This window comes from Balearica regulorum, chromosome 2, assembly GCF_011004875.1.
Source record: "Balearica regulorum gibbericeps isolate bBalReg1 chromosome 2, bBalReg1.pri, whole genome shotgun sequence".
NCBI classification, from domain to species: domain Eukaryota; kingdom Metazoa; phylum Chordata; class Aves; order Gruiformes; family Gruidae; genus Balearica; species Balearica regulorum.
The window spans coordinates 55,953,027-55,978,352 of record NC_046185.1 but is presented as its reverse complement, the minus strand read 5'-3'; the positions used below and the strand labels follow the sequence as shown (position 1 = coordinate 55,978,352).

The following is a 25,326-nucleotide window of genomic DNA, read 5'->3' as shown; positions in this document are numbered from 1 at the left end:
TGTTCAAGTAGACAACTAAAAATGAGCAATATGTTTATTATTAAAAACAAACAAACAAACTTCCTAAATCTCAGCTAGAGATGCAAATGAATAATTTTAAATTCTGTAATAGGTTTAGTGATGCCTTTTAACAATATAAACACTTCTGGAAGTTTGCAAAGACCATGTGAAGGAAAGGTCAGCAAGCTGAAATACAGAATACATGACATAATATGAACATACCTTTTGTGGCTACCCTGACGCAGTCGATTTTGGTTTCCTGTGTCAAATAAAGAGGAAAAAGGTCATATCTTGTGTTTCTAAGCAAAGAAAGTCATCCATGGTTCTATTCTTAAAGGTACTGATAAAATGTCAGAGAAGTGTTCATTTAATGTGCCTCACTACATATTTAACTGCTTATTATGCAACTCCAATGTGCTTTCATAATATGGACAAACACTGCTTGGGTATGGTACATAAATATTTCACTTAAGATTCCTCTAAAAGTAGAAAATATGTGAAAGATAGTCACAAGAGCACAGGCAAGTGCTCAGCTTTTTTACTTTGTCAACATAATGACTTTGGGAGATTTTTCTTTTTCTTACAGATAGTATAGTTCGAGGTATCATGCTAGACAATTTTAGAAAGAAAAAATAATCAACGGTGTTTCACATTTCTGCACTGTCAGTGCACTATGAAAGAGGGACCATTATGGTTTCTGGCAGAAAACATTTCCAGGCTGTCAGCACAGATAGCCAAAGCTTATCAAGAACTGAAAGGCTCTGGGTAGGTCTGTCCAGGAAACGAAAAACAATTCCAGGAAGAATTAGTCCGATGAAACATGATCTGCAAAGACCTTTTTACACACTTTTCATTTTGGTTCCTTCTACTTATTTTTCTGTTACCGTTTGCAGAAAGAGGGACAAAAAGTGATTTCTAATTCAGTCAGGGCAACCAAATGAGAAAATGGGAGTTCACGACGTTACAAACTAAGGTAATGGGACTGGACAGGCTAAGACAGATGTGCTAAAATCCACAATCAAGTTTGGCTTAAACTTAACAAAAGAAATCACAACGCTCTCCTCTTCAAAGTAAGAAAACAAAACCAACAAAGAATGAAAGAAAAGAGCCAAACACACTCATTGGACAGCTTTTAGATAATAAGACAGAATGGTAACGCACTACTTTGCCTTCTCACTATTGACAAAATGGGCTGTTCTCCCCTCCTCTTTCCTGTAACCCTTAATCATTGAGCAATATTGTGCTAGGAAAACTGTTATTTTTTAAACTCAGTGTGTTAAATTTCACGGTTACTTCATTTTCTCATTAGCAACTAAATTGGGCATCTTGCTAGTTGGTGCCAATCATCTATTTACATACAAATACTGTATAAAACCACACCTGTCATAAGACTTACCCCATTGGCTCGGCTAGCAGCTTGAAAATAGATGCTGTAGCTCTTATGAGGAAGAAGCGGAGTGTTCCAGAAACCACTGTATGTTTTGTTATCACCAATAGTAAAAGGCTGAGCAGATTGTAAACCATTGGCTGGAAATTCTGCAGCAAAGTAGTATTGAGAATTCAAAAGCGAGGCATTCTGGAAATGAATAGGCACTGGGTAGCACTTCAGGATTTCAGTTGTCTTTTTGGTCCTCCGTGGGCGTTCTTCTTCAACAACTATTTGATAGACACTAGAGTGTAGAAAGGAAAGAACAAAGGAAAAACACGGGTTATTTTAAGACTTGGGCAGTCAACTCATTCTGAAACTGTAATAGCATACCAGTATTTATGGAAAAAACCCTGCTAAAAGCAAAGCACATCGGAAGAAAATGTCATTTTGATATTCAGGTGTACGAGTTTGTGGAATAGCTCCATGCTTTCAAACAAATTCATTTTGTTTTGGAAAAACAAAATTAGCCATACACACCACAGCTTTTCATATAGCAAATGCACAGAACACTTTCTTGTTTGAACTCTTGTACAGAAAAAACTTGCTTCATTAGTGCTAAGATGTAGAATTGAATATTATTTTGTTCACATAAGTAAGTATAAAGCTGCAAGATTCCATTCTCTAACCTGTTTATCTTGTCTAAACGAAATGAAATCAGTAGTAAGATAAAAATGAAGAAATAAACTACAAAGAGACAGGGAACAGTATTTGCTTAACTGTTGACATTATAACTATTTACAAAAGCACATATAGAGTAAATTACAGTCTTTTAAAATTTCAGTGGCATATTGACTGTTACTGAACAAGAATAGAACACTTTCTGACAGAAGTTATTCTCACTCAGCAAAGCACTTTTACACTTCTTAGAGATAACCATATTTTTAAGTGTTTCTGCATTCTGCAAAGCAATTCAGTTTCTACTTGCATTCTTTGCTGTACTGGGACCTACAGGGAACCGTCCATCCCTCTCCACTGTAAAGGTGTTATGGACATTCAAGCAGGAACAAAGAAATTGTGATTTCTGCTGTATATGCAAACTGTGTAATCATTATACCCTTGCAGTTGCTGTAAAAGCCTGAGTCAGTGCTTTCAAATTTGTGAAGTGGGAAGTCCATGTCTCTAAAGAGGACTGGCTTGCAAGTTTATTGCTTCACTGGGGACCAGTGATTCTTAATCATTATTTGTCTCCTGGAATCTTGAATCCCAGTAAGCAAGTCAGTACTGGTAACTGATGTTAAAGCGGCAATGTGTCCACATTTTTGCACATCACCTACATCTAATAACAATTTACGATCTTTTAAGTTGATAATTCATAAAAAGCAGCAATCTCTGGGAAGAGTATGTGTCTTAAAGATGAAATATCCACAGAGTCTTCTGACATGTTGTTCCCACTCCATCATCTGTAGGTAGATGATTATGTTTACAGCAGACTCTGCCCAAAGCACAGGGGCACTCGGGCTGGGTCTCTGCAAGTCTCAGTCTAGACCCAACAGGGTTTATTGGCTTAGTCATATCACTGAACAGCTATAGCTATTCCCCTTCTGGTTTAGAAATAAAAGAGATGACTCTGTGCAGTCACCAAGCCAGCTCATAGCCAGTGAGCTCCTGCACCTGCTTGGGCTCTGCTAGACTCAAGTTGCTTTGAGCGCTGGCATAGAGCTCTCCAGCTCTAGCACTCTCTGGAGCCTTACCGACTTGGTGCACAACCAGACTAGACTGCTTCTACACTCGAGCTGCCTTTGCACGTTTAGATAATGCTGTGTGCTTGAATGATGTCCCATCAGTGGAACTGTTCAAGGTCACAATGGATGGAGCTTTGACCAACCTGATCTAGTAAAACATGTCCCTGCCCACAGCAGGGGGGGGTGGACTAGACGATCTTTAAAGGTCCCTTCCAATCCAAACCATTCTATGACTTCATGATTCTATGACAGCATGATGCTAGGTTTGCAGAACCTTCATAGCTGATTATCACCAAGAGGCAGAAGAATGGCAATTCTCTTGGCCACCTTACTGTTTTTTATCAGACCTACTGATCATATGCAACAGACTGCATTCATTACATGTTTAAGATCTAGCATCTCCAGTAGGAGATGCTGCACTTCCTATGCTCACAAAAAATGCCCAGAAAATTAACACTGAGAATGCTTAATACCTCTTTTTTTTGCCCGATTAAGACTTTCACTATGGTGGAGATTTAGCTTAAGACACTTAAATTAAAGTGTCTTCATGAAGATGTCTACACATCTGTAAACTCCCATTACAGTCACTGGAGAGCTACTCAGTACAGTCAACAGATCTTAAAGATCTGACCAGTGAGGAGGCATCTACTTTTGGGTCAATTTAATTGCTGTCTACACTCCACTGACTATAATTACTAAATACTCAGCTCACATGTAAACATCTACCAGTGGACATCTAAATTTAGATGTTTTAATCTGATGCTGAACCCCATGCAGAAATCTAACCATGTATAAGTTTGGTACAGCCAGGGAGACAAACAAACGTCTTGGGGGTCCAGTTGAAGGCCACTGTCTGTACATTTTGCAGATCTGTGCAATAAAGTCTACATATCTATCAGAAAGATTTTCATTAGTTGATTAATTCCATGCTGAGTAGTAAATGAAGGTCAATACATGGCAATCTTTCTTTCATCCTATGAAAACTGATCTGTAGAAACTAGCCATGAAATATCTACATTACACTCTTGTTTTTTCGCTTCCAAATCAATGTTTGACATGATTTTAGCAGTTAATTTTCTAGAACAAAACACAGTTGCTTAGAACTGGGTTTCCAAGCTAATTTGAAGAGACCATGTTGCCTCCTCTAACTACTAATTTACAGTGTATCTATCTACAATAAATAATGTCTGCAAATTTAAATAGAGTATTGGAAAAAAAGTAGAAGGTGATTTAAACATCTATTCCTGCAAGGCACTGAAGCTGGATACACTTGCCTAATACTGCAGCAAAGATGAGAATCCCTCAGTTTCACTAAAGCATGATGGATAGTAAACTAAGTTATTTGGCTGTCGCCTTCAGGACAGTATTGTTACCTTTTTTTATTGCAGCAGGACTGAATATAAGAGGGACCTCAGACCAGACAAGGTAATATGACCTGTTTCAGTACTGGTTGAAATAAGGATTCTTTTCATTTTTCACTCAGTGATTAAAGCTAAAGATTGTAGATATTTTAGAAACAAATTTATCATTTAAATGCTCCTTTTCCTCCGGCAAATTCATGTTAGTTATACTACATGCACTACTCCTTGTATATTACATTTTAAATGCCTGCCATCTATTCATCTTCAGATACATTAAAAAAGAACTAAGTTGACTGGAGCAATTTCAAACTCAAAATGTCTTTTCATCCTTACGCCACAAGACAAATTAGATTTGCAAGCATCTAGACCTCAAATCTATTTGCTCTTTAATAATTTAAGCACCGAAAGGTCAAGCAGCTCTTTTCTGTTCCCCTTTATCAAAGTCCAAGTGCTAATGAAAAATAACTAAATCCTATCTGCTGCCCAATTTCCACACACTGCTGTTTCTCTGATGTAAATTAACACATTATAAGCACCTGGGTCAACAGAAACCTGACAGAACTTTGAGTGATACATTTTAAATTTGTACAAATGAGATCATCTTGCTAATGAATTTTACAAAATTACCCCAATTACAATTATAATCCAAAAGCTTCCTCTAATTCTTACTATTAAAATTGCTTTCTTTAATACGTAACAGCTGAATTGCCTACTCTGAAAAGAGTTCAAGCTTAGTGAATTGAGCTAGCACTGCATCAGGATTCTATTACTCCTCTTACATATTAGTCAGATTTCCTGCTTGTTTGAAGTTGCATTATTCCTTTTCCATACCTGTGTATTTCAGAGAATAAAGTCTTCCTACCTGTAATCCAAAGAACAAAATCTACACTACAGTGAAAGCTGCCAAAAGCATAGCGGCTATTGGTAGAACTTAGATCAATTTTTCTAAAGGAAAGAAATGCAATTTAAGTTGAATTCACGTTACACAGTTCTACTATAGAATTCCAATGCCTTGGAAATTGAACACAAAATCTAATTTTATATAGACTGAAACTTGCTGTTGCTTCAAGAAAGGAACACATGGGAATTATTTCTAACAGGATTCAAATATTTCAAATTTGGGGATTAAAAAAGGTGGAAAAGAAAAAAATGATGTAATTTTTAAGATTTTTTTTATTTTAACAATTCCAAAACAGTTCCAAATTTAAATGATTATGTGGAGATACAGATCTGAACATAATAAGGACTGTAATTTTGCTTAGAAATTAGACACATTAGGCTTCTCACATAGTTACTGAAATTGGGTTGCTTAAATTAAAATGATCTGTCAATGTCTGCTAAATATACCGATTTTTTTTTCAGACAGAGTTGAAAAAGAGACATGAAAGAAGAAAGAAAACATGTTAACGCAGTAATCAAAGATGCTAAGAATACTTAGACAAATGAAACAAACAATTCAAACAATTCAAAAGACTTAAGTGTATATCTATTCTTAAGTACATGAAATAATGGGGTTTAGTAAATTGCTGAATCAGGACATTATTCCATATTACTGGAATGCAGTAAATCAAATTTTAATTAATCAAAATCTCATTCAAAGTGACAAAATAATTTTCCATGAAGACCCTATTGGATACAAGCACGAACTTCAGGATTTTTAATACAGAAGTCCTTAACGTGTACAATCTAGGTATTTATCAATTCAAACTTATGAATTTATAATTACAGCTCCACCAAAAGTAATTCCAAATCTAAACCAAAGGGAAAACAAGCTTAATTACTTCATTATTGAAATGTTAGCTCTATTTTTTTTTTCTCTGTTAAACAGCCTTGATGCTTCACCAAATTGAAGCCATAAAGCATTTTTTAAAATTTATTTTACAAAATAAATTTAGGCCTAAGGACTGAATCTAGACTAAGATCATCTGAATTTATTTACTAGTCTTAAAACAACTGTTGTGTGCGATCCAAGGCAAGTCAATTAAATATGTTGTGCCTCAGTTCTCCAGCTGTAAAATGAGAATAAGAAAATTTTTTATTCCCTCTGGACTGTTTCAGCAGTTCAAAACTAAAACCTCTTTAAGACTTTCTTTTTCATTACTCTTGAAAAAATAGGGGGTTGTTTCCTAGTAAATGTACAAAGCCTGCAAAGCTGTTAATCTCCACTAACAGTGCCCTGATTAGCTGTGTAAGCTCTTGGGCTGTCTTTGCAGACTGTCGTGGTGACCCTGTAGAGCCTAATTGGAAGGTTTCTGCTCATCGTAGTAAGTGTCTTCTTAGTCTCATGCTTTATTATACACATATATAACCGGTACTTCTTATAGATCTATTTCTGTATCTCGACTTGCATGCTTGCTTTGTTTTAATGCTAACAGATTTGAACAACAGGATAACATTTAATCTACATATTGACCACCGTTTCACTTATTCCCATAGCCCCAACTTTACCTATATGCTAGAATGATAGAATGATAGAATGATAGAATCATAGAATGGTTTGGGTTAGAAGGGGCCTTAAAGTTCCAACCCCCCTGCCATGGGCAGGGACACCCTCCACTAGACCAGGTTGCCCAAAGCTCCATCCAACCTGGCCTTGAACACTTCCAGGGAGGGGGCCTCCACAACTTCTCTGGGCAACCTCTTCCAGTGCCTCACCACCCTCACATTGAAGAATTTCTTCCTAATAGCTAATCTAAATCTACACCCGTCCCCCCCGCCCCCCCCCCCCCAATATCTTAAGGCCATTACCCTTTGTCCTATCACTCCATGCCCTTCTAAACAGTCCCTCTCCAGCTTTTCTGTAGGTCCCCTTTAGGTACTGGAATAACTTCACTGCATTCTTCTACCAAAATACCCAAGTTCCCATAGGTAAAATTAAGAAACCAAAGAGGCACCTTGTTATCTCAGTTTTATGTCCATGAAGAACTTGATTGTTCATAACAGTCTATACGGTCCCCACTATTTCACCAACACTCATGTAGACACTGAAAGTTCTTCTATCGTACTGCCATTTAAGTCATAAGCACTTTTCAAAAATATCAGTTGTTCCGTTCATCTTTTGTGTATCTTTGATTGTCATACATTAGGTAATAAGTAACACACATAAGGTAACAAGGTAACTTGGGTGGGAGTGTCAATCTGCTTAAGGGTAGGAAGACTCTGCAGAGGGATCTGGACAAGCTGGATCAATGGGCTGAGGCCAACTGTATGAGGTTTAACAAGGTCAAGTACCAGGTCCTTCACTTGGGTCACAACAACCTGAAGCAACGCTACAGGCTTGGGGAAGAGTGGCTGGAAAGCTGCCTGGAGGAAAAGGACCTGGGGGTGCTGGCTGACAGCTGACTGAACATGAGCCGGCAGTGTACCCAGGTGGCCAAGAAGTCCAACAGCATCCTGGCTTGTATCAGGAATAGTGTGGCCAGCAGGAGTAGGGATGTGATTGTGCCCCTGTACTCGGCTCTGGTGAGGCCGCACCTCAAATACTGTGCTCAGTTTTGGGCCCCTCACTACAAGAGGGACACATTGAGGTGCTGGAGCATGTCCAGAGAAGGGCAATGAAGCTGGTCAAAGGACTGGAAGAAAAGTCTTATGAGGAGCAGCTGAGGGAACTGGGGTTGTTTAGTCTGGAGGAGGCTGAGGGGAGACCTTATCACTCTCTACAACTACCTCAAAGGAGGTTGTGGTGAGGTGGGTGCTGGCCTCTTCTCCCAAGTAACTAGCGAAAGGACAAGCGCAAGTGGTCTCAAGTTGCGTCAGGGCAGGTTTAGGTTGGATATTAGGAAAAATTTCTTCACTGAAAGAGTGGTCAGGCATTTGAACAGGCTGCCCAGAGAGGTGGTGGAGTCACCATCCCTGGAGGTGTTCAAAAAACATATAGACATGGCACTTCAGGACATGGTTTAGTAGACAACGTGGTGTTGAGTTGACGGTTGGACTTGATGATCTTAGAGATCAGCTTTCTGGGCTGCAAGCACACACTGCCGACTCATGTTGAGCTTCTCATCAATCAATACCCCCAAGTCCTTCTCCTCAGGGCTGCTTTCAATCCATTCCTCGCCCAGCCTATAGTCGTGCTTGGGATTGCGCCGACCCACGTGCAGGACCTTGCACTTGGCCTTGTTGAACTTCACTGCGGTTCGCATGGGCCTACCTCTCATGCCTGTCAGGGTCCCTCTGGAGACCCTTCCAGAGAAGGCAGCTACAAGAAATTGCCACTAACTCTCCTCCTACTGAGCAAGAGTCTGTATATTTATTATAGGTAGCATTAAACAGAGGTGATAATGACAATCCTCAATTTATCAGATGTCTTACCACCATATCTACATAGGCTTTGCCAGTGGGTCAGGAGTTCTAGCAACACATAGTATATACTGAACAAAATATACTCCATGAGCAGTCATTTCCAGTACAGATATGAAACCAGCGAACCAGCTGAACAGTAGTCCTGTCTCTCTGACCACTGTAGAATTTTGCACATTTTGGCAAAGGGGGAAGCAGACACTATTCAACTGTGCTTTGTCTACATATCAAAGAGCATTGCTATATTCAAGATCAGCATTCATAGGCTGAAAGAACGGGCTGCAGTAATGACTGTTCCTAGAGAGGGTATGGTCTCAGGACAAAAGCAGTCTGAAAGAACATAAAATGGGTAGTTTAATTGGGAGGGGTGACTCTTCTTGTTCAAGCATTAGAAATGAAGCTATCTGTATGAGTCTGGAATATTTTTTTTCTTTTTTTTTTTTTTCTTTTTTTTTTTTCTGAGAGAGAATCGGCATTGTTACAGGTGGGTTAGGGATTAGATCAATGACTCCATAAACTTGTCGTTCATGGAGTAGAAGACGGACCAGGGAGTTTTTGATTAGCAAAAGGACAAATGAGTACGCCTACTAATGACGGAGATGCCTGCTTAAGGTAGCCCCTCTATTTCAAGAACATTTTATTTGGGAGATCAGAGATTTTACGGGCTTTAAGAAAAATACAGCCTTGTCTGCTATAGCTTCTAAAATGAGTAAAAAAAGAAGATTTTTTTTTAAAAAAGCCTTGCGTGAATGTAAGGTTCAGATATGAAAATATAGAATTTACAGTAAAGAAAAACAAACAGACCAAACAAAACCTCCAAATTAAGGCTGCTGTACAAATGCCAACAATGATGCAAATATTGTTAAAGTAATATACTGACATCTAATTCATAAAGGGGAAAAAATAAGGTGAACTAGGTGTCCTGGTTCTGGCAAGGATAGAGTTAATTTCCCAAGGAGCCAGGACAGGTGAGCCAAGCTGGCCGGGGGCTATTCCATACCATGTGACATCATGCTCACCATAAAAGGGGGCCAGTCGGGCAGGGGCGGGTTCGGCGTGTCGGCGTGGCTCCGGGACGGGTCGAGCGTCCGGTCGGTCGGTCGTCGGATCGGTAAAATCGTTCTCTGTTATCACCATTGTTACTATCTGTTATCAGCACTGTTGTTGATTGTTCTCCCTCTCCCTTGCTGTCCCAGTAAACTGCCCTTATCCCAACCCTCGAGGCTTTGCCGTTGTTTTTTCCGTTCTCCTCCCCATCCCGCCGGGGGAGGGGTGAGCGAGCGGCTGGGGCTAAACCACGTCAGTCCTTTTTGGCGCCCAACGTGGGGCTCGAGGGGTTGTGATAACGGCAAGTCTGACCCAAGTGTGTTAAAACAAAGTTGTTAAAAGCATTTATGATGTTATTGAAACAGTCACTGGTCATAATGATGTTCTGTTTGCTCACATGGCTCTGTTTTGTAAATCCATGTTTACTCTATGCAATCCCTGCAGTGCTGTTTATCACCTCTGGAAGAGGGGTTCGTGTTCTCATGTTGTTGTATTGTGTGATAATGACTTATGATAAGATATCATTGACAGTCATGGGTCTGAGCTGGTATGTGTATGTAGCATTTAGGTCAGGCCCGTACCTCGGTCAGTATCTTTCAGAATTGATTAATAATTGGACCCAATCTATGGGGAAGACAGGGGGGGATACCTTCTCCCACTCTTTCACCTCCTCTTTTCCCTTTTGGTTGGTTACAACAATTTTTGAGTATTTTGAATACCCTTGGAATGTTCAGGCCATTATATTCCTATTGCTAGGTCTCCTGAATGCTTTCCCACTCCTGTTCAGGGTTAGCAAAAATCTTTTCAAGAGTACCACCCAGGGATCTTCCCCAAGGCTGAGTGGTCAGGGCTGGCATGGCATGTGGGAGAGTATGGGTGGGTATCTAGAGACCTTTTCACCCCCAATGGTTTGGAGCTTCACTCCTGAACAACTGCAAGACCCTGACAAAATGGTAGAATATTTGAAAGGAAAATGCTGTGGGGATTCTAAGGAGACACAACTTACTGCGCTGTGCTGGGCCCTGGCCACAATCTATCAAACACTGCTGGATAGTAGACAGCACCATCCAGAGGGAGAGAGCGGACCCACAGGCACTGCAGCTACCCAAACCCCTGCGACAGGCACTGCAGCTACCCAAACCCCCGCAACAGGCACTGTAGTCGAGCCAAAAGATCAACCCACACCAGTATCAGTTGCCCCTATACACAAAAAGAAATACACAAGGAAATCGGTTCGCTTAGTGAAAGATGATGATGAACCGGGGCCATCACGAGAACAAGAAGAGCCAGAACCAGAAGTGATTACTCGATCCCTGTCCCTGAGTGAGCTGCGAGATATGCGGAAAGATTTCAGCCGCCTTCCAGGGGAGCATATTATTACCTGGCTGCTCCGCTGCTGGGATAATGGGGCCAGTAGCCTGGAACTGGAGGGCAGGGAGGCCAAGCAGCTAGGATCCTTGTCTAGGGAAGGGGGCATTGACAAAGCAATTGGGAAGAAGGCACAGGCCCTTAGCCTCTGGAGGCGCCTCCTGTCAAGTGTGAGGGAAAGGTATCCTTTCAGTGAAGATGTCGTATGTCGGCCAGGCAAGTGGACCACTATGGAGAGAGGTATTCAATATCTGAGGGAATTAGCTGTGCGGGAGATGGTTTATTATGATCCGGACAATGCACAGTTGCCCACAGACCCCGATGAAGTCCACTGTACCCGACCCATGTGGCGAAAATTTGTGCGAAGTGCACCATCATCGTACGCCAACTCACTGGCAGTAATCGACTGGAAAAGTGAAGAGGCACCCACAGTGGACGAAGTGGCTGGCCGGCTCCGGCAGTATGAAGAGAGCCTTTCCTCCTCCCTAGTCTCGGCTGTGGAGAAACTGTCTCAGGATGTCCGGCAACTCAAAGAGGATATATCTTACTCCCCACCTGTACAGACCCGCATTTCAGCTGTTAGGAGTAAGCGTTTTTCTGCTCCAGAGAGGGGATATAGAGCATACACACCACGAGGTATCCTGTGGTTTTTCCTGCGTGACCATGGAGAAGACATGAGGAAATGGGATGGGAAGCCCACCTCAACCCTGCGGGCACGTGTACATGAGCTACAAGGCAAGACAGCTGTAAGAAGGGACTCTTCCAGAAAGAATGCTGCTCCAGTTTCCACTGGGCAGCCCCCCAGACCAAGTGAAAGGCCAGATCGCACTTCTGATCCTCTTGAAGGGACCTCTAAGTCCTTTTTGCAAGACGTGAGTAGTGACTATGACGAGCAGGACTAGAGGGGCCCTGCCTCCAGCCAGGTGGAGGAAAGGGACAATAGGGTTTATTGGACTGTGTGGATCCGATGGCCTGGCACATCGAACCCACAAGAGTACAAGGCCCTAGTGGACACGGGTGCACAGTGTACCCTAATGCCATTGAACTATGAAGGGGTGGAACCAATATCTATTTCTGGTGTGACAGGGGGATCCCAACAGTTGACTCTGTTGGAGGCTGAAGTAAGTCTAACTGGGAATGAGTGGCAAAAGCACCCCATTGTGACTGGGCCAGAGGCTCCATGCATCCTGGGCATAGACTACCTCCAGAAAGGGTATTTCAAAGACCAAAAAGGTTACAGGTGGGCTTTTGGAATAGCTGCCTTAGAAGCGGAGGGAATTGAACCATTGTCTAGTTTGCCTGGTCTCTCGGAGGACCCTTCTGTTGTAGGGTTGCTGAAGGTTGAAGAGCAACAGGTGCCGATTGCTACTACAACTGTGCACCGGCGGCAATACCGCACCAACAGAGACTCCCTGGTTCCCATCCACAAACTAATTCATCAACTAGAGGGTCAGGGAGTGATCAGCAGAACCCACTCACCCTTTAACAGTCCCATATGGCCAGTGCGGAAGTCCAATGGCGAGTGGAGGCTGACGGTAGACTATCGTGGCCTGAATGAAGTCACACCGCCCATGAGCGCTGCCGTGCCGGATATGCTGGAACTTCAATATGAACTGGAGTCAAAGGCAGCCAAATGGTATGCCACAATTGATATAGCTAATGCATTTTTCTCGATCCCTTTGGCAGCAGAGTGCAGGCCGCAGTTTGCCTTCACTTGGAGGGGCGTCCAGTACACCTGGAATCGACTGCCCCAGGGGTGGAAACACAGCCCCACAATTTGCCATGGACTGATCCAGACCGCACTGGAAAAGGGTGAAGCCCCAGAGCACCTGCAATACATTGATGACATCATTGTATGGGGCAACTCAGCAGAGGAAGTTTCTGAGAAAGGGAAGAAAATAATCCAAATCCTGCTGCAGGCTGGCTTTGCCATAAAACGAAGTAAGGTGAAGGGGCCTGCGCAGGAAATCCAATTTTTAGGCATAAGGTGGCATGATGGGCGGCGTCAAATCCCTATGGATATTATCAACAAAATAGCAGCCATGTCCCCACCAACCAACAAAAAGGAGACACAGGCCTTCTTAGGTGTTGTGGGTTTCTGGCGAATGCACATTCCGAATTACAGTCTGATAGTAAGCCCTCTCTACCATGTAACCCGGAAGAAGAATGATTTCAAATGGGGCCCTGAGCAACGACAAGCTTTCGAACAGATTAAACAAGAAATAGTTCATGCTGTAGCTCTTGGGCCAGTCCAGGCAGGACCAGATGTAAAAAATGTGCTGTACACCGCAGCCGGGGAGAATGGCCCTACCTGGAGTCTCTGGCAGAAAGCACCAGGGGAGACTCGAGGTCGACCCCTGGGGTTTTGGAGCCGGGGATATAGAGGATCCGAGGCCCGCTACACTCCAACAGAAAAGGAGATATTGGCAGCCTACGAAGGGGTTCGAGCTGCTTCAGAGGTGATTGGCACTGAAGCACAGCTCCTCTTGGCACCCCGACTCCCAGTGCTGGGTTGGATGTTCAAAGAGAGGGCTCCTTCTACACATCATGCAACCGATGCTACGTGGAGTAAGTGGGTTGCGCTGATCACACAACGGGCTAGAATAGGAAGCCCCAATCGTCCAGGGATTCTGGAAGTGATCACAGACTGGCCAGAAGGGAAAGATTTTGGAATGTCGCCAGAGGAGGAGGTGACACGTGCTGAAGAAGCCCCACCGTATAATAAACTAACAGAAGATGAGAAACCATATGCCCTCTTCACTGATGGGTCCTGTCGCATTGTGGGAAAGCATCGAAGGTGGAAGGCCGCTGTATGGAGTCCTACACGGCGAGTTGCAGAAGCTGCTGTAGGAGAAGGTGAATCGAGCCAGTTTGCAGAGGTGAAAGCCATCCAGCTGGCTTTAGATATTGCTGAAAGAGAAAAGTGGCCAATGCTGTACCTCTACACTGACTCATGGATGGTGGCCAATGCCCTGTGGGGGTGGTTACAGCAGTGGAAGCGGAGCAACTGGCAGCGCAGAGGCAAACCCATCTGGGCTGCCCCACTGTGGCAAGATATTGCTGCCCGGCTAGAGAAGCTGATTGTAAAGGTACGTCATGTAGATGCCCACGTACCCAAGAGTCGGGCCACTGAGGAACATCAGAACAACCAGCAGGTAGATCAGGCTGCCAAGATTGAAGTGGCTCAGGTGGATTTGGACTGGCAGCGTAAGGGTGAATTATTTCTAGCTCGGTGGGCCCATGACACTTCAGGTCATCAAGGAAGAGATGCGACATATAGATGGGCCCGTGATCGAGGGGTGGACTTGAGCATGGACGCCATCTCACAGGTCATCCATCAATGTGAAACATGTGCTGCAATCAAGCAAGCCAAGCGGGTAAAGCCTCTGTGGTATGGAGGCCGATGGCTGAAATATAAATATGGGGAAGCATGGCAAATCGACTACATCACGCTCCCACAAACCCGCCAAGGCAAGCGTTATGTCCTCACAATGGTGGAAGCAACCACTGGGTGGCTAGAAACATATCCTGTGCCCCATGCCACTGCCCGGAACACTATTCTGGGTCTTGAAAAGCAAGTCCTGTGGTGACATGGCACCCCAGAGAGAATTGAGTCGGACAACGGGACTCATTTTCGGAACAACCTCATAGACACCTGGGCCAAAGAGCATGGTATTGAGTGGGTGTATCACATCCCCTATCATGCGCCAGCCTCTGGGAAAGTTGAAAGGTGCAATGGGCTGCTAAAAACCACCCTGAGGGCAATGGGTGGTGGGACTCTCAAACACTGGGATACGCATTTAGCAAAGGCCACCTGGTTAGTTAACACTAGGGGATCTGCCAATCGAGCTGGCCCTGCCCAGTCAAAATTCCCACGCCCAGTAGAAGGAGATAAAGTTCCTGTAGTGCACATGAAAAATATGTTGGGTAAAACAGTTTGGGTTATCCCTGCTTCAGGCAAAGGCAAGCCCATCTGCGGGATTGCTTTTGCTCAGGGACCAGGGTGCACTTGGTGGGTGATGAGAAAAGATGGGGAAGTCCGGTGTGTACCCCAAGGGGATTTGATTTTGGGTGAAAATAGCCAATAAATTAAATTGCATGGTATTAATAGCGATATACAGTATCAATGGTATGACCATAAGAATCACCCAAAACTAATGAAGGATGGACTTTGAAACTGAGCAAAGTGCCACGATGATGGAACTAGAACTGCCTTCAACTGGTGCCCAGAAACTTCATCGAAAAATCACATCTTTGGCATCCAGACTGTGAGCATGGACCATACCAGATACACCAGCTGTGAAGACTCCGGATGCAGCGTGTAACAATCCAGCTGCATGCACCATTGTTCCTGCTCTGAGAGACTGTAATGGCAGATGGAACCCAAAACCCTGGACTAAATGAACTCGACAGACATTTTAGAGCAATAGCCCATAGAGTAAGGCAATGAGTTCTGTAAAATAATCTGGGCATGACGTAGATGGTATGGAATAAGGGGTGGATAATGTCCTGGTTCTGGCAAGGATAGAGTTAATTTCCCAAGGAGCCAGGACACTAGGCAATGCTGCAAATAATATTGGCAACACAGAAGCAATCAAAGTTCTTGCAACTGTTCACATTTAAGTGATTGACATACCAGTGTTAAAGGTGTACTGCCTCTTCTTTTTGTGAGTGAAGGGAGTCTTTATCCCAATAACTTTTTGTCTGCATCTTTACTAGAAGTCAGGAGGTTTTATGTAAACAAAAATTCCACAATTTTTGGCAGGTTTCTAAGTCTGCAGGACAGTTGGTGTTTCCAAAGTGCAGGAAAGGGACTAGGAAAAGAAAATGCTTTGTGCCAGCATCTTGTTGAAACTTGAATGGAATGATTCTACTTCTACACCTGGCTTTATTTACTGGCTTTGCAAGTCAAGAGAGAAGTCTGGTTAGATTCTCCAAGGCAGGGTCTGTCTTCATTCTCAGGAAACACTATTACTGGCACCTGAAATTTCCAGCCCATGGGAAAAGTTAAATTGGAGAAAGCCACAAATCTTTTGGAATCAGACCCGGAGTGAACACAAGAGGAACTAATATTATACAGCACCTCCATTGTCAGGCAAGGAGCCCTATTTCTCAGATCAATCAAAGCAGAAATACCTAAACAGCTGTAAAGGAGGAGATAAGACAGCTTAGGTTCAGCCCCTAGAGGTACTGCCAAATGTAAACTCTCAGGTGTCGTGATAAGCTTTATCTTCACAGACCCACATCCATTGGGGAACGGTATCTGGTTTTTAATGTAGAACTCCGAAGCTGCTTTGTGACTGCCCAACTCTTTCGTATGGACAGTCTCAAAGACTTAAAAGTCAGTATTTACAAAGGGGATTTTCTGGGAAAAATACATCCAAGCAAACCTCTCCTTAGCATTCCTATGGATTTATACAGGAAATCCTGACAGTTCTGTCACTGGAAGTTAAAGATATTTTGCTTGTTCTTTCCTCCAAGGACAGTCAACAGGGAAGGATATGACAACGCATTCAGTTCCTTCAAGAAGGAAAACAGTTGCTACGTAATGTCTTAATTGTGGAAGAGTCAGATGGGCTCTGAATATGGTAAAGCCATAGCCACCATAAGTTCCTCATGGATTTAAATGTTTTTTCCAAACACAGAAGAACTGATAAATTTCTCTTTTGCAAGTTTGGACTCTCTAGGATTTAAGGGAAACATCAGAGCCTAGGCTCCAAAAATTCTTGGAAGAAAATCTGCAAGAAAGGAAAAGGAGACAATGACACACATTTCTTCCACCTTCCAGTGGCCAGATGGGTGCCACCTAGTCCTGATGACACAGTGTATTTAATTTTTGCCTTATTTTCTGGTATATGGATTCAACGTTTTAGAGAATCTAAGCACACTACATTGGGGCAGAGTGTGTCCAGTAGATCTTCAGCCTTGTAATTGCAGGCAATCATGCACCATTCACGAAATGTTTGCCAAATATTTCTGCCTTTAGATTTAGTTATCATAAATGATGACTCAAAATATAACTTTGTTTTGTTAGTAAATAAATCAGAGGAGGAGAGAGAAAAAAGTCTTTTAAAGATTTCAGTTTGCAATACTTTTGGTTTAGAAGGATAATAAAAGGTTGCCAATATGTAAGTGATAGTAGATCATCTGTATTCCATTTTACAACATATAGCGTGCTGATGGACTGCAGTTTTAACTTTGTCTAGTCCATCTTTTGCAAAAATCAATAAATTCAATACATATGCTAAGCTACCCTTATTCAAAGCCAGTATTAGTTTACTACTGAAACAGCATATTAAAATTGATAAGAACCGTTTGATCAACACATGTGTTAAGTAGCAGTTAGACAGAATGCCAACAGTAACTGTGGCACAGGAGACTGCTCTGCTGTTAACTGAGATTTGCTGGCTGGCAAGGGAATCAGAACTGTTATGTTAACCCTCTCAACACCCCAAATCCTTGATAAATATTGATGATTTTTTTTTTTCCTCCCTGGCTATACAGCCCCATGATTAATTATTTCTAATTATTTAAGTACTGGTGCCCAGCTAGGACTTGGGAATGATACTACCGTACTGGTATACAAACCTAAGAGACTGTCAGAATTACAGCAAACAGGATGACAAGGACACAACTATGTTTTCACAACTGTTACACCTGAAATTCCTTAATCCTGAAATAAAGCTTCCCCACCCCCCCTCTCCAAGGGACTGACTACTACTCTATACTGATATGATCAATTTGATGGGGGACAATGCATTAGCAAGTCTCCATATTTAGAAATAACCACATAATTCTACCCTTTTTTTTTCTATAAAGATAAGCATATACCTATATTGAAGGTAAAGTTTTTCATTATTATTTTTTCTGCTGAAAAAATTGTTCTAAAACATTGCAGGCAACAAAAAAACCCTATGATCAGAAACATACTTTTCCTTAACCACTTACAACCTCTCTGTGGCTTGTGCTCTCAGTACTTAGTATGGATTCATGTATTCAGCTGCTTTTTCTTCAAATTCACAAATGTAAGAAAAATACATAGATTTTGTACATATTCTGTAGTCCTGCACAGAATAAAGTGAATGCAAAATGAAAATAAAATTAAACCTACTTCTAATGGTACTGTTTTACACTGACTTCAAAGTCATTTTCTACAGGTCTAAGTAATACAAGGCAAGAGAGCATTTGGCTCTATATTCATAAATTCTCTCAGCTATTAACTGTGTATTTGCTGGACAAGCAAAATACATCTTTGATTACAGATCTCCCCTAATGTGCTCCATACTGTATCAATGAGATTTAGCGACTAAACACAGACTGTAAGTGACAAGCTAAGGAGGGCACCAGGATTTGGCAGTGGATTTTTTTTTTTCTTTTTTGTGGGAAAAGTAATGTTTAGAATGAAGAGACTGTACGGACACATTTAAATAGTTTTAGTTTGCAGATAAGTAACTGTGCATGTGAAAACAGAAAGAAAAACTGAGCAAACAAAACCAGAAAAAGATTGAAACATTTAAGAATACAAAAGACTATACAGGGTACAAATGTAGAGAAGAGGAGAAGAAGAAAAGGGAAAATATAAGAACAGATAATATACTGAAAACAAGTTGAGATGTACCATCATCTTTGATAAACAAGTGAAAGAAAAAGCAGTAGTAGGAAAGATAAAATAATACAGATACACTTTAAACAAAGCATTTTGTAAGAACTTAGTCAGCTACTTTTTATAAATTACATGCAATATGTTTGAAAAGGTGTTTGATTTCATAATACAGTTAAATATACAGTTATAAAATCAAACACCTTTTCAAACATATTGCATGTAATTCATTAAATTACTATATTTCATAATATAGTTATAAAATCATGTCATATACTTTTATAAGACTGGGGGGGATGAATTGTTTATCCAAGAATGACCGCTACAAGACGTCTTCAACACTCAACGATGATCTACTGAGTATTTTTTAAACTGTGCTACCAACTGATACTTGGCTTCTTCCATAAACAACTCAGGTACACATAAGCTGATAGTCTTTCTAATAGGTATATTTTTGGCAAACATAAAACTTCTCTGCTGATATGTCTTTCATGTACATGGGACAACAACATCCCATTTACATTGATCCAATACTGGTTTCTTTAAGCGCCATTTGAAACAAGAGATGCTTCAAAGCCTTAAAATAGACTAAGATGCTACAAGTTTTCCAGCAAGAAGTTCAGAATGTGTACCCAAGAACATGCCATCATCCCATTTATATTCCACACGTTGTCTGTGATACCCAGCTCCCACCCTCAATATGCTCAGCTCCTTTTAGTATCTCCCAAATATTGGCTGGAAAAGAGGCAACACATGCTGTGACTGCTTCTGGGCTACGTATGGGCTTGCTGGTATGTGAATTGTAGCTCTCTACTGATGAACCCAATGAAATGAACTAACTAGTTCACACCGCAACACAGCCTATCCTTCAGCATGCTAATCTGGGTCTTTCCTCTGCACCCAGAGATTCCAAAATGTGGAAGAAACTTACTATTTATGCAACATTTAAACTATTTCATGTATGCTTGAAAATTTCCAAGAGTCCCAATATTAATAAGGGAAAGAAGGAACATATAGGCAGGTGCACAGTATGATACATAAGGGTTGTTTTTTTAGGAAATCAGGATAAAATCAGATGTAAGCTTTAACTTAGTTGTGTTCTAGAAAGTGTAATTCTTATCTTGGATACATTATATAGCATACACAAGCCAAGGAGCACTTACTTCCTTTATTTTACCAGTGAACAGGTTTTAGTCCAACTGAGTGTTAAGGGCTCAGTCCCTCTAGACACCAGACACTATTGATCCCACTCCACAAGGCTTTATGCTCTTAATTTAAAGCCCAAGCAGCAGTATCACTAACTTAAATGATGCTGGTCTAAACTGAACTAACCTAAAGCTTCAGATTCTCCAGGGCTTTGAGACTGACTTCACTACAGAGCAGTATAAAACAGGGATGCCTCCTACCTCCTTTGTAATCTGCTCACAACATGGCTTTAAAATGAATGACAACCAGGGATGGATTGTGAGGACAATAATTCCTCAAAATATTCCACAAAGCCACTATCCTAAGATCTTCTGGTGGACATCATGGAAGACGTGAGTTAAAAAAAAAAAAAAAAAAAAATTCTTTCCAGACAGTTACCTATACATACAGCTGGTTATTATGACACTCCTCACCATTGCCAAGTTGTTCAGAACGATACATAGATATAATTTCCTCTTTTCCTTTAGAGAGGAGAATGCTATTTCCATTTATATTAATTTTAGAGATAGGAATGGAGAGAGCAGGATATGTTGATTTGCAGAAAGCTACACAGACTGTCCCTACTTGAACCAGAAATAAAACCGTGCTCTCATCTGCATCAAGCCCCAGTGCTGTATCTTCTAGACCATCCTTCCTACCACAGTAAGACTATGGTTTTCAGTAACCTGAAATACACTGTAATTCATCTCCTGGCCATCTGAAGAGGCTTAGCTCCTCTTCAGCTCTACAACAGAGCTCTCCCTTGGGTAAGATGGGCCTACTCGTTATCTGGGCTACTTTGTTGTGTACAAATAAATAAAAATAATTTAAAAAAAACTGTTGCAGAGATACATTTCAAGAGGCTTTTCTGCTGATATCAAAGAATTAACAAACAATTTCAAGTACAGAGCTTCTTCACTATCCTGCCAGTGACCTCTGTCTTAATTTAAGTGTTTTTCCAGCAATCACTTATTCAAAGCAGGGAGAGAAGGAGGAAAGGAGGAAGAAAGTGAGAGGGAGGTGGGGGGAGAGAGGTATGCAGAGGAAAAGAGGGAGAGACCGAAAGGGAGAGGCAGAAGAACATATAGAGATTTCTGTAAAATCCTGCCTGGAACAGGAATGCCAGTTAGTCCCAAATTATGTGGGAGGCTTTTGTAAAGAAAACCACCGATCATCAAAGTTATCTAGGTTTAGGAAACATTTATCTCCAATCTTGTTTACAGTTATTTACATGATAAGACTGCCTCCATCTTCCAAAATTTGTATTAAAAACGCCTTCTTTCTATCAGAATATTTTAGAGTAAGAAAAAACCCCTCAGCATGCACTGCAGTGAAAGGAAGGCATTTTGGTTTATTCCAGTGTAAAGAACAAATAGCGTAGCAACTTAAATGCTCAGATTTTTACATCTGTCATGCTGTGGAGGTGTTCATGCTTAGCAAAGCTCAGAGAACAGTGTGTAACTCTCAGTACAAAAAGCGTATGACCTAAACCATTCTAGCTCATAAAATATAATAATGAAAACACATAATAGCTGGTCTTGCACAGACAATTTTTGTTAGATGCCACGTGTTTGATATAATAACACAGTGTTGAATATTTCATGCTTGTAACTTTAATTTCTCTTTGTCCTGGTTTGATCAAGATAAGATCAGTCCTAAATTGCTTTGGAATATTAGCTGGGTACCATAAACGTATTTTGTATTCTCTCAACCATAACTCATTACATGGAACTTGCTTGGCATCCATAAGTCACTATCGCTTTTGTGCATGTACGCGTGTGTGGGAGCGTGTGTGTGGCTCAATACCCTGCTGCTAGGCTATTTAGTGATAAAATCTGATATAATAAAATATTAATTACAGCTGAAAGGTTGGGTGAGAAATATGAACTCAATTACAGTCCCATATTGTGAACAAAGGGCAGGGTGAAAAAATCCTTTAGTTATAGAGGTTTGGGATAATAAAAGAACAACTAGAACATTAGACTCAAGCTGAGTGCTCCCTAAAAGGCCACCTGTTATTAATCTTCACATCAGGCATAGAATTTCAAGTAAATTAGGTCAAGATGAAAGATTTTTGCTGCTGATTTTTTTTGACTTAACTAATTTAAAGATTTCTTTGTCTGAGCATTTTTTTCTTTGATGTCATTGCAATTTAGTAATTAGAAATTTGTAACAAGCACAAGGACACAGCAATTATAATTAAAGGTTAGCTATCACACATGCTATGTAAAATGATCACCTTATATGGTATAAAAATAGATAAGAACCAGCAGTTGATTCTAAAAGTATTTGTTTCAGTCAGATTGGCAGTTCCTCAGCACTGAACCGTAGCAGATGTGGTCCTACCATTTTAGAAAGCCGATTTTTTTTCAAAAAATACCAGCAGTGGAATATAAATTATTTTAAGATTTCTTAATAAATTTATAAATTATTTACCTGAGTGTGAAGTCAGATGAATCACCAAAGATTTAACAGAATGTGACCAGATCGTAAACAAGCACAAGTTTAGTCCAAATCAAATAATACGACCTTGAAATCCTATGCATAGTAGTGAATCATAAGAACTGCACAATCTTATTTATTATTGCAGGCTAAAGCATGCCATTATATCATAAAATAAGATTTTCATTGTCTGAAGAATTGAATCCTTAAGGTTTAAGTTTTTAACAGTGTCTTCTATTTCAATGAATTTTGCTGAAACTATGGCGATATATTTTGGTACCAAGCCAGAAAACATATTTTCAGTGAATTTACATTTATGATACTTGGAACAATCCAAAGAGCATTTCAAAGCTTCTTAATCAGCTTTATGTTCTTTGCCTAATTTCTTTTTAAAAAGAACACAGGAAAATGATAAGTTCATAAATATGAGAGAAAAATATCTTGCTAGAGCAAATGAGGTGCTTTTATAAGTCAATATTACACCATTCAACTCACTAGTTTTCAGGTTGCCAAGGCCAATTTATAAAGCAACTGGAAAGCATGGAAAAAGGAGTCAAGATTAAAAGAAATTAAAGAAAGCAAAACTGTCTAAAATAATTTAGTCTAAATAAGAACAAAGTTAGTGGGGATCTGAACGAAATATTCAAAACTGAAAGCCATGACAGAGCTGATCCCTTCTTTTCGATCTGCCGCATAGAGAGAAAATATTGATGCACAATGCTACTGAAGTACAGATCAACAAGGAAGAAACAAAATGAAATTCCAGGAGTCTGAACACATGCAAACCAATATGCAACAACCTGTGAGATCATGCAGCCCATCTTATCAGAATCAGTAGTAGCATTTCTGAAAGTGTATGCCTGACTATCTGATATTCAAAGAAAGTTCACTACTACTTGCAAATTGTAGGTCTGCTTCTCACTAGAATGGAAAGATTTGTTACAACACACTTTGAGGTCCAGCGAAGTCATTGATAGTACCCGAACCATCAGATTCCACCTGGTTCCTTCCTGCTACGTAAGTCAGGGTGCAAAGAAGAAACAAACTAGTTGTTTTTCTTATTGCGGAATATGATCCAATGCTGTTACCTAGTCTTCACAAATTAGGTAGAGAATAGATCTAGCAATGTCTAAATGAACAGTTCACTTGGATTCCTGAGAAATCAGGAAGGCAGACTCCCACCTAACAGGGACATTAGTAGTTCTTTAAATCTACATGAGATGAATGTGCTATGTCATTTCAACTAGATAATTTTGAGATTCAAGTATTTTTTTTAAGAAATACTATACTATGTTGTTATTGTTCTACAATGTTCAGAGCTCCTGGATATAATATGATAAAACACTCTACAGGAATTAAAGGGAATGGAGTAACAGAAAAAGAAGGAGTCTTCATGCAAGAGCCTGCCTGAATCATTTTGACTTTCAAAGCAAGCCAGGGCCACTTGCAAACCACAGGTTTCTTCCTGAATAGACCCGAAGAAGATCAGTAGCTACACAAAGTATAAAAATAATGAAGAAAATATACTTTGAGAAATAATGTGATAGTCTTAAAGAATAGGAAAATTTCCTCAGATCTAAATTCATACTGGTAAGATGCACTATTGCTCATTCTCCTGTATTTAACTCCCTATTTATGTTTATTATACAAGATGCTGCATCCTAAAGCAGTGGTTTTCATTCTGTTCTCTGCAAATTCCTAAGGATGCACAGTTTGCAAAAGTTAGGAAAAGCAAACATAAAGCTTATAGATTTAAAATTGCAACATAAAGATCTGCACTGCAATATCTGCAGAGGTTTACAAATTAAAAAAAAATCACTTCTACTAAGAAAAATGGATTACAAGTAAGCAATACTCTATTTCAATATTTTCTAGTAAGCCATAAACTCCTGCAATGTTGTGACTATGCCCTGGGGAGTGTCCATGAGGTGTGGACACTGCAAATACAACAATGTTCACATGCGTAACTATGGCAAATTGCACAGCTCTTATTTATGAATGCAAAATAATATGCACGTGCAAAGTGATCAAGGAGACTGGATATTACATAGAAATGAAGAATTGGTATTTAGAGCAGGAGATCAGTTAATGGATTAATGACCTAAAACATTAAAAGACTAAAAGAATGAGATCTTTCTATATTCTACAAAGCCATGCACTGGAAACTCACTACTGAATTGAGCTGGGGAATTAAGCAAATATATGTATTAAAATGAGTGGTTTATAAGTAGAAGGAGAATGCTTATTTTCTCCCTTTTTTAAGGATGCTCTGCAACCTGCTGGTTTGTGTGCAGCGCAGAAAGAAAAATATTTGCTGAGGCAGCTGAATGAATACACAAGCCAATTTCAACAGGTTTTTTGATTCAAAGCTTGAAAACTGTTTACTGCTCATTAAAGCACTCACAGAGGATATAAAGTTTTTAATTTATTCAACCAGGGGATACAACATGGAGCACAGAGGGACTGGCTCAAACAGATCCGCTGCGGTGGTTTAAGACGTCCTATTTGTCCATTTTCTCCTTCTACCAGATGCTATGCTTTCATGGGAGACTTGGTGGAAAGCAGCACATGCCTGTGCTTCACTTGCAACTGAAAAGCCTAGCCTTATCACTTAAGCAACCCAAGGCACAGACACGTCTTCTGCCAACTCTGCTGTGGGAGAGTAGGACCACAGCAAAAATAACCACAACAAAATTCTCATCTCTCAATGCTATCATCTCTTTCTACAACTTAAATGCAGTGGGTCCTGGTCCAGCAATTTGGAAGCGGAGATTACTGTCTGTGTTCATTTTCATCCTTTCTTCTCTACAAAAAGGCTCTGCAGGGCACTCTAATCAGCAGTGCAGAATGATGCAGGCAGATACAGAAAAACTGTGGCATTGTCCCCAGTTTCTCAGGACTTCTGTGGATAAA

General features: G+C 40.7%; 1 protein-coding gene across 10 annotated transcripts in view; it reads right to left on the bottom strand.

Moving 5' to 3' along the window:
• Positions 1-25,326, bottom strand: part of PTPRM (protein tyrosine phosphatase receptor type M) — a 512,931-nt gene that overhangs the window by 190,360 nt on the left and 297,245 nt on the right. For all 10 annotated transcript variants that reach the window (XM_075744400.1, XM_075744401.1, XM_075744406.1 and 7 more), the window contains exons 12-13: positions 1,397-1,670; positions 223-259 (exon numbers count right to left, since the gene is read on the bottom strand). In XM_075744400.1, coding sequence (XP_075600515.1) covers positions 223-259; positions 1,397-1,670 — 311 coding nt within the window. The remainder of the gene's footprint in view (positions 1-222; positions 260-1,396; positions 1,671-25,326) is intronic.